A 9,196-nucleotide genomic window follows, 5' to 3' on the forward strand; every position below is an offset into this window, starting at 1 on the left:
GTGCGGCTGGGGGGCGAGGCGCGTTATGGCGTGAGGAGGCCGCACCTAACGGGGGTTGGATTATGGGGAGAGGACCAGGACTGAGCCATGGGGAGGAGGCCCAGAGGCTGAGTCAGGGTGTAGAGGATGGGGAAGAGGGAGGGCTGTGGGGTCTCCGGCCGTGGGTTGGAGCTGTGGGTCTGGGTAAAGGGGAAAAGGCACGTGGAGGTGGGCTCGGGCAGGTAGGGGTCTAAGGGATGGGGCTGGGTGTGCTGAGGAGGGTGTCAGGGCAATGCTGAAGGCAGGTGCTCTGTGGGGAGGAGGGGAGAGGTGCTCTCAAATTTCCCACCTGACTGGGCTGGCAGGGGTGTACATCGGGGTTACTTTGTATTATCTTGCTTTACAGTACAGGGAGAGAGAGAGGAAACTTTGTGAGTTTTTCAGCTAAGTTGCTAATAAATGGGTGTTGCTAATAAATAGGTGTTGGTATTACATGAGGTCTTATTCTCATTCCTCTAACTTAAGTTTTTTAGAGTTTGGTTTAGAGAAGTCTTGAGCATCTGGGACCCTTTCTAATGCTCGGTGCTTCTGGAAATCTGATGCATTTTTTTTTTTTTCAGGATAAATTGCTTTAATACAAGTTGATACTTGTACTTTCGTTGATACTTCCAATGAAAAAATGCAATAGCAGGATAAATGTTACTTTAAAATTCTTCCAGTTATCCTCACAACCTGATATTCTCTAATTTATTTGGTTTTAAATGTTATGGTGGAGTTAATCTAATCAAATTGATCAGAAAACAGTGGAAGAGTCTTCACTGGCCTTCTGCCATATGGTTCATTACAGAAAAAAGTGTAGGCTTTCATTCGGTAAATCAGGGATTCATTTACGAAAATAGCTATGGGTCCTCCTGATTTAATTGATATTACTTATATTAACTCAATAAGTACATGAGTTTCTGCAAGGTTAGTACTCTGTTGCTAATAGGAAAGCGTCTACTATCTCATTTAGACCGTATCTAGCTGGCATTCACAACTGCAGTAAAAACAGCAGGCTTGAGTTTGGTGCTTAGTGGGGTTATTTTTAAAGCAAAAGTGATTTTAAATAACTGAAAAATAACATTGCTATTGGAAACGTAGAGAGCATTTTCTGTATAATGTGGCTGTTTTTCTTCGCAGTCGCTTGATGGCTTTAAAAAGAATGGGAATTGTCAAAGACTATGAGGTAGGATTCTATCTGCATTAAAACAGCCTTGCATTTTTTCCCCTGTGAGACTACTTTTGATATACTGATCTGTATTTTATTTCTTTCTACAGAAAATCCGTACCTTTACAGTTGCAGTAGTAGGTGTAGGTGGAGTTGGCAGTGTGACTGCTGAAATGTTGACAAGGTGTGGCATTGGTAAGGTAATGAGAGTTTTCTTCTTCTACTTCTTTATAGTAGATGGACCAGTCTTCTTCATAAAGAGTTAGATTCTATTTCATTCAGTTGATTTTGCCCAAATAAAAAAGTACTATGAAGAAAGCGCTCAAGAACAGCACTTGCATAAACATCACAAAGTCAGTATTTTTCTTACGCTAGTAAAATTGATTTACTTAGGGCTTAATCCTGTATCGTGTGGATGATTCTTGTTTGGATGCTTGTCTTTTCTGTGCTCTTATATGAGCCCATCTATCTAACCTTCATACTGGATTATTGCAAAAGGAAAACAAAATAAAGAAAAAGGAGAGGTAATTCGCATAGAAGATTAAGTCTTATGAGAACGTTGATATTCATGAAATTGAAATGCGGTAGATGTCAAACAGATATTTTTATCACAAACATAAGTTTGTCATGTGGCAGACTTGGAGCTAAAAATCTAGCTGCAGTTAAAAATAATTTGATGTGTGTATAGATAACAAGAACCTCCAGGGTTAATAGAACAGGGTTTTTCTTTAAAGGAAGAATTTGGGGAAGGCTTAGATGTTTGTATTTTCAGGCAAAGCCTGACCATTTCCTCTTGGAACTTTAAGAAGTTTCTTAATACAGAGGTGATGCAACTTTTTACTGCAAAGTTTATTCCCCCTTCCTGAAGACCACCATCTTGGACATAGAAAAGGACATTGGACAGTTGATTCAGAATTTATAATAATCAACATGTCCATGTATTATGTAGGTATTTTAAGTGAATTTTTTTTTAAGAACTACATGCCAAGACAAGTGAAAGAAATTGTACATTTCTGGTTAATGCTGTAACAGCAAGTAGGAATGTGGTAACAGAGTCGATAGTGTTCATGTAGATAGTCTGTTGAATATTCTTAGTTTAGATCAAATTAACAGATTGCTTTTTATTAAAGTGGTTTTCATGAGTTAATGAATCAGTTCCTGGTGAATGGCAGTTAGAATTCAGTCTTTCACATGCTTACAATGTTGGTAACTTTTGTATGTGAACTGAATGGGACTGCGGGGATAGGGGGGTGTTTGGTTGGGGGTTTTTGTTGTTGCTTTTAGAATGAGTTTTGTTGTTTAAAATGCTTTTGGAGATTCACATATGTTAATACAATCTTTATTATAGCTGCTTCTGTTTGATTATGACAAAGTGGAATTGGCAAACATGAACAGACTCTTCTTCCAACCTCATCAAGCTGGATTAAGTAAAGTGCAAGCAGCAGAGCATACTTTGAGGTATAACTTAGAGAAGTGGTTATCAAAATGTATTTACCCAGGACGGTGCTCCAGAAAATCAATGTTTCATTCTTAATCATGTGCGAAGTAGCATGATCTAATTTGGAAATTTGAGTATAAAATAGTTGTGGGAATGATTGATACTTGAAGGACATTTTTGTACTGACCAAAACCTTAATGTAAGTCTACTTTTTAAGTATAGCTAACTTTGCTCAGAAGTTTAGTATAAACTATACCACTTCGATATCTTGTGATTTTTTTTTTTTCCCTCATCTGATCTGTGAATTTTTGACAAATATGGGTATATTCTAGACTTCAGACTGGAAGCTTAAGACTGTAGCAGCGCTTGTGAAGTTAGGGAGTAGAATGCAAATTATCATTGTATTTATTAACATTGACTCATATTATTTCCTCCAAAAGGAATATTAATCCTGATGTTCAATTTGAAGTACACAACTACAACATCACAACAATGGACAACTTTGAACACTTCATGGATAGAATAAGGTAAAATCTCTCACCTTCTGCTGTGTGTATCTCTAAATATAGCCTCACATTTTTATTGTTGGGTTTTTTTCCATTTAATGACTTCTGATTGAAAATCAGTGGGAAATAGTACATATGAAGACATTTCTGCCTCTACCTTTTCTCTAGAGTTGGCATTTATCTCTGCTGTTACATAGTTATATTTTATATTGGTGCATCTTTATATTTCCAACCAAAACCGCAGGTATTTTCCCGTTATAGAAAATGCTTTTCCCATTATAGAAAATAGATCAGATCATATTTTGACTGCTCTGGAGTAGTTTCAGGTATGCTTTATAGAATGAAGAAAGAAAATAGTTACTAGCAAATCTCACAGAGAAGTTCTGAAGTAACTTTTCCCATTTGCAGTTATGTTGTACAATGATACAATTCTCCAATACTTTGTACTGTGAGTGTATACTATATAAAACTTCTTTTAATCTAAAATGCCCATATATTTAAATCCCAGTTTCAGCATGCTGTTGTTTCTACTGTAGATCTAAGATGCTAGTTGTATGCTGTTCTGCATTTGCACAAGTTTTGTTAGAAATATGCTTCCCACGTGCTTCTGTACTCTAAAGCAACATGTTGATTGCCATGTTGGTATTTTGCTCTGCCAGCACTTTCATGCAAAATTCTGATACTTATTTCAGTAACGGTGCACTAGAGGAGGGGGAGCCTGTCGATCTTGTTCTAAGCTGCGTGGACAACTTTGAAGCTCGCATGGCAATTAACACGGTGAGGCTATGGAAGGCCTGAGCTTGTAGAAGTGTATTTTCTCCTATAAATAATGTTAGGAATTGTGGGGACTAGAAAAAGACAGGAACTTATCGAGAATCTTCTAAGAAATTTTCTCCTTGGTTTAAGGAAACAGAATCTGAACTTTTACCTGGTTCTTACAAAACACATTTTATTTGTATAAATATAACTGTAGACTTTTAAGTTACTAGCAGCTAATGGTTAGTAAAAGAGTTAAGTGTCATAAGCCCTCTCTGTCTTTCCAAATTATCCTGTTTATATAAAGGTACTATCAAAGCCTGGTATGTTAAATCTTACAAACTTTTTGAAGGCTGTGTATAGCTAATTGTATACTTCATATGACTTTTTGTATACTAAAAACGTCTTAAGGCTGTGTACCTAATCAAACTGTTTTTCTTTATAGTAGCAGCCAATGTAGGGTATACGCCAAATGCATGTTTTCTGTTATCCTTCAGCTAACTTGATCTATAAATTGCATGCACTGAAGGAACACAGATACACTGTATACATGCCTCTAAAAGCAGTTTGGGCAATTAGATTCTGTAGTGTGCTGGTAACTGAATCGCTAATGCCTGTATTTGTTCAAAAATCTCAGGTCCTCAGGAAAGCACAAAGGGCTGGCTTCATGAGGACAACTTTAATTTGTCCTTTGATTTGTCCTTTGTCTCTGATAAACAATTTCTATTCTACCTTTTCATGTTCCTTTTTCTGATCATAGCCTTCTTGTCTTAAAGCAGGAAGATCAATGTGTTTGATCACTCTCAACTTGCAATGTGTGTTGTGGGTTTTTTTTCTTTTCATTAAACTTCTGCAGTGCTGATATGTGTGTTTCTGTTTATAAGGCCTGCAATGAACTTGGACAAATCTGGATGGAATCTGGAGTGAGTGAAAATGCAGTGTCGGGACATATACAGCTAATCATACCTGGTGAATCTGCTTGTTTTGCGGTATGCAGTGCTCTGCTGAATTGCTCATTTGTCTTTTAAAGCGGGACTGGGAATATGGAGATTAGCTGGCTAGTGAATATGATCCTGGCACAGCTGATGGAGTCGCTTAAAATTTTGTCTGATCTGTGGGGTTTTTTTAATACTTTTTTTAAACTTAATTTCTTTATTTCCCTTCAGTGTGCTCCTCCACTTGTAGTTGCTGCAAATATTGATGAGAAAACATTAAAACGAGAAGGAGTTTGTGCAGCTAGTCTTCCTACAACTATGGGTGTCGTGGCAGGAATTCTTGTACAAAATGTTCTAAAGTAAGTGACTGAGTTGTTGCTATTCAATGTACAGCACGATAAGAGAAAGAAACCTGAAGGAACACTTTATAATGATGGGTCTGGTTCTTTTTATATGTTTGTGGCCTATTTCCTAAAGGTATTGGCATCATTGGACAGGGCTGAAATATACACTGCTTGAATCACTGGTGTGTTTACTTTGGAGCTGCTGTTTTTAATAGAACTTTTCAGGGGTAAGAAAAAGTCTTCAGAGCTTTTTTAAGAATCTCTCTTACTGCATACACACACGCACATTTTTTTTCTTAGTTCTGCATTTAAACATGCTCCCATTTGACATCATTAAATTATACACAAAAAATGGTACCGTGCTGACTTGTCTTTGAAATTTTGTACGTGGACAAAGAATAAATAATTTCTCTTGCAGTATTTGTATTCTAAAAACCTGAGGTGAAATAAAAATAGTTACATAGCAATACGACATATTTTAATATTTTCAGAAAGTACTGTCACATGACTTCAACTGCTAAAAGAACTGCATGTATCAGCAAGGAAAGTATTTGAACAACTTTGTATTCAGTTTCAAAATGATGCACCATGTTTTACAAGCATCTGTGAGAATAGGATCTTATTTAACCTGTTTTTAGCCTTTGCTTGGTTTTGTCAGTTATCCAAAAATTTCTAATTACAGAGAATAAAAGTACTGTTTGGAAGTGTGCCTACAAACAACAAAGATCCATTTTCAGCTGTGCAGAGACAGGTATTATATAAAATTGCATAGCAACATGTGTTTTTCTTTAATGAAGAATGCAAACATTGCAGCTTAATTTAAATCTGTATTTTCATTGCAAATCTGACCATACAGTAAAGATGATTATACTGGTTCTGATTAGCTGTTGAAAACTCTCCCATTGTAATACAGGGCACCTGAGTGTTTCAAGCAATGGATTAAGGCACAAGAGAAAAGTGCTTACACAGTACTCTAAACATTGTTTTTCTGAGACTGTAGCTGACTTGTTCTCACACACACACCCACACCACAAGAGGACCGGGTTCTATGTTGATGAGTTATGCTGTTGTCAGGTGACTACAGCTTATTTTAGTATAATTACAGTAACTCTTTATAACTTTACTAGTGTGAAAGTGTATTTTAAAAGTTCTTTGAGGAAAAATTATTCCTTGAGCAACTGAATTTTTAGGTTTGCACCTGTATATAAGGGCCTGCTTTCTCTGTTTGTGTTTCTAGATACCTGTTAAATTTTGGTACTGTGAGTTATTATCTTGGTTACAATGCAATGCAGGATTTCTTTCCAACTGTGTCTATGAAGCCAAACCCACAATGTAGTGACAAAAATTGCAGAAAACAGCAGGAAAATTATAAGGTAAAAATGTTTTGGTTTTCTTTTTTTTTTTTCCTTTCTTAAAGTCTTAAGAACAAAGCAAGCTACAGATCTGTAGTAAAAGAAGACTTTCATTGCTACTGCAATTTTCAGCAGCCTTGTCTTCAGATGGTTGCATGTGTGTCTAAAAATACAATACTTAGAGTTATCTTAATGCAAAGGGTAGGCAGAATGGCTTGCATTCAGTTAGATAATATTTTCTTCTACAGTAGTTGTTCAACCTTTCTGGCAGCCGTATATTTTTGAGTATTAATGAGATTGTTTTTTTTAACATGCAGGTGTATTCTGCCTTTTTATGCCTAACAAAGGTCTAAATGCTGACTGCGTATCTTTAAATATTAAAAGAAGTGTGAATATTAGATGTGATCTTCTTTGCTGTTGTTGAAAATTGGACTATTGCATGTATTATGGTTTTTGTCTTTTTGTGTTTTTCCTTCAGAAAAAAGAAGCTGCACAACCAAAACTAGAAGTAATTGAACAGGAAGAAGAGATAATACATGAAGACAATGACTGGGGTAAGTAATCAACTGGAGACTAAATGATGTTCCCAGTACCGAGGTTCAATTAAAGTCTTTGTTTTTGTGAACACAGGGTACATAGATTCTTTATGGTTCCTATTTTTTGTAGCTTATACTGCGTAATTACTGCTGGCTTTTCACAGCTTTTGACAGTAATGTTACCACAACTTGATGTATTTTTAGTGTAATGTGCAGGTTTTAGGCTCAAAATGTAACCACCGTTTGAATAAAAAACTTTCTCAGAAGATGGTCTGAGGATATGAAAGATGTGAGAAGATGTATTCACTGTGTGTTCCTTTTAAATATGTAACTAAAGAGCATTTATCATTTCCGTAACCACTGTGCTGAAGTATCCCATGGATTTTTATATTCCTCTGAGGGCTTTAAATTGGAAGGAATTGTGTTAAGGAATGGTAAGCGTGTTTTATATAACCATTTCAAGAATAGATATATACATTCTGTTTATTACATGATATAGAAAATAATCTTAGCTTACCATTGGGAGAAGTGTCCTCACAGTAAGATTTAAATGGTAAGAACAAGGAAGTCCTATAGGAGAGGTGCCATTCTTGTCCATAAGTTACCTTGTCCATAAGTACCATAAGAACCATTTCACGTATTGTAAAGGGAAAATATTTTGTATTGATAATGGAATGAAGTAGTTGAAATCAAAGGTCTTTCTGCTTTTAAATTTTTTCTATTTCTAGAGAAGTAGTTGCTGTTTTCCTCTTACTGTGATAACACAATGATTAAAGAACTTTTTCTTCTAACTTTTAATGGAGTTCTCAATTCCTTTCAATGCAAAGGCATCGAATTGGTATCAGAAATTTCAGAAGACGAGCTGAAGGCTGCATCTGGCCCAGTACCTGAGCTTCCTGAGGGAATTACTGTAGCATATACTATCCCAAACAAGGTAATATATTTATTCTTAATGAATTTTTAAAATACATGTTGTAGATTAAATTTATAATACCAGCCGGTTTGGTTACTCTTTAAACATAAAATAAAATTCCATCTCGAACAATTCCAGTGAAACTGTACCTCAGTGCCTTCTACAGTTTTGTGTTTCTATGAAATAGATTTCTTTAAGTATGGATTCTAGCGTGAATGTAGTTTTGAGACGATAGGAATGAATGTATTTGGGGGGTGGTGGAAAGAAAACAAATGTGAATTTCTCAGTTTATGTTTTGCTGACTAATTAATTTTTACCATATTTATCTTGTAAAAGCTGTATGTAGTCAAAGAGCAATTAGTGTACCTGGGGAACACAGAATCTGTATGTATTGCAGCCAGAACATTCTAACTCCTAGTCAGAATAGTTTACAATTTAAGCTTATAATCACTTAGGCCTAATCTTGCAATTGAGTGCTTGGTTCTAGGAAAATGGTGTGGTATAATGGCAATAAGGCATATTTGTGTGGGGTTTTTTGTTTGCTGTTTTTGTTGCCAACTTTTTCTTCCTGTTCCTAATAGGAAGAGAATTTGATAACTGAGGAAACCATAGCAGAGTCTGAAGAAAGCCTAGAAGAACTCATGGCCAAAATGAGAAACATGTAGCAAAACAAATATTAAGTACAACTTTTGGGAGTTTGGATTGACATTGGATTTTGAGAAGACCAGACTTTTTTTTTCTTTTTTTTTTTTTTTTTTAACCTCCACTGAAGCTTGTCTTTACATTTCTAATGAAGTGGAAGTGTTACAGGGGCAGGAAGGAAACAGACTTACTTTGTTTATATTCTGTTGTCTATTCACACCTTTAAGATGGGAAGTTGTGCTACTGTAAATTTTAATTTCTCAGCATTGCTAGTGTCCAGATATTCAGAAGAAAATAAAAGGAGATAGATAAACTAACAAAAGCAGGCATAGTGTGTTATATGCGATATCACGTGATGAGAACAGTACATAGTATACGAAAAGTGAAAGATGCAGCCTGCTGGAGTGCATTGAATAGGCCAAGGGCAGAAGATCGTGCCTCACTCATACTGCTGCTCCTGATTTTCCAGGCACTTCTAGCGTTGTTGTTCACTGGTTTCTCTAAATTCTTGGCATGGATCGTGCTGTGGCTACTTTTTCTGAGTAAACGGAACATTTCAGCCTTTTCATAGAATCATAGAATCATTAA

At 36.0% G+C, this 9,196-nt stretch overlaps 1 protein-coding gene across 1 annotated transcript; it reads left to right on the forward strand.

Moving 5' to 3' along the window:
- Positions 1-1,161: 1,161 nt before the first annotated feature.
- Positions 1,162-8,647, forward strand: UBA5 (ubiquitin-like modifier activating enzyme 5). The gene is made up of 11 exons (XM_009585545.1): positions 1,162-1,204; positions 1,297-1,386; positions 2,535-2,644; positions 3,065-3,151; positions 3,823-3,907; positions 4,771-4,875; positions 5,053-5,180; positions 6,403-6,538; positions 6,996-7,071; positions 7,881-7,987; positions 8,548-8,647. The coding sequence occupies exons 1-11, from the start codon at positions 1,166-1,168 to the stop codon at positions 8,629-8,631; spliced, it is 1,047 nt and encodes a 348-aa protein (XP_009583840.1). The 5' UTR covers positions 1,162-1,165; the 3' UTR covers positions 8,632-8,647.
- Positions 8,648-9,196: the final 549 nt, after the last annotated feature.

Source organism: Fulmarus glacialis, unplaced genomic scaffold (genome assembly GCF_000690835.1).
Source record: "Fulmarus glacialis isolate BGI_N327 unplaced genomic scaffold, ASM69083v1 Scaffold44540, whole genome shotgun sequence".
Lineage (NCBI taxonomy): Eukaryota > Metazoa > Chordata > Aves > Procellariiformes > Procellariidae > Fulmarus > Fulmarus glacialis.

Excerpts from the sequence above, each read along its gene's own strand:
- UBA5 (XM_009585545.1), top strand. The coding sequence starts at position 1,166 with ATGGCTTTAAAAAGAATGGGAATTGTCAAAGACTATGAG. Across the intron at positions 1,205-1,296 it reads GAATTGTCAAAGACTATGAG|AAAATCCGTACCTTTACAGT; the intron begins GTAGGATTCTAT and ends TTCTTTCTACAG. Across the intron at positions 5,181-6,402 it reads CTTGTACAAAATGTTCTAAA|ATACCTGTTAAATTTTGGTA; the intron begins GTAAGTGACTGA and ends TTGTGTTTCTAG.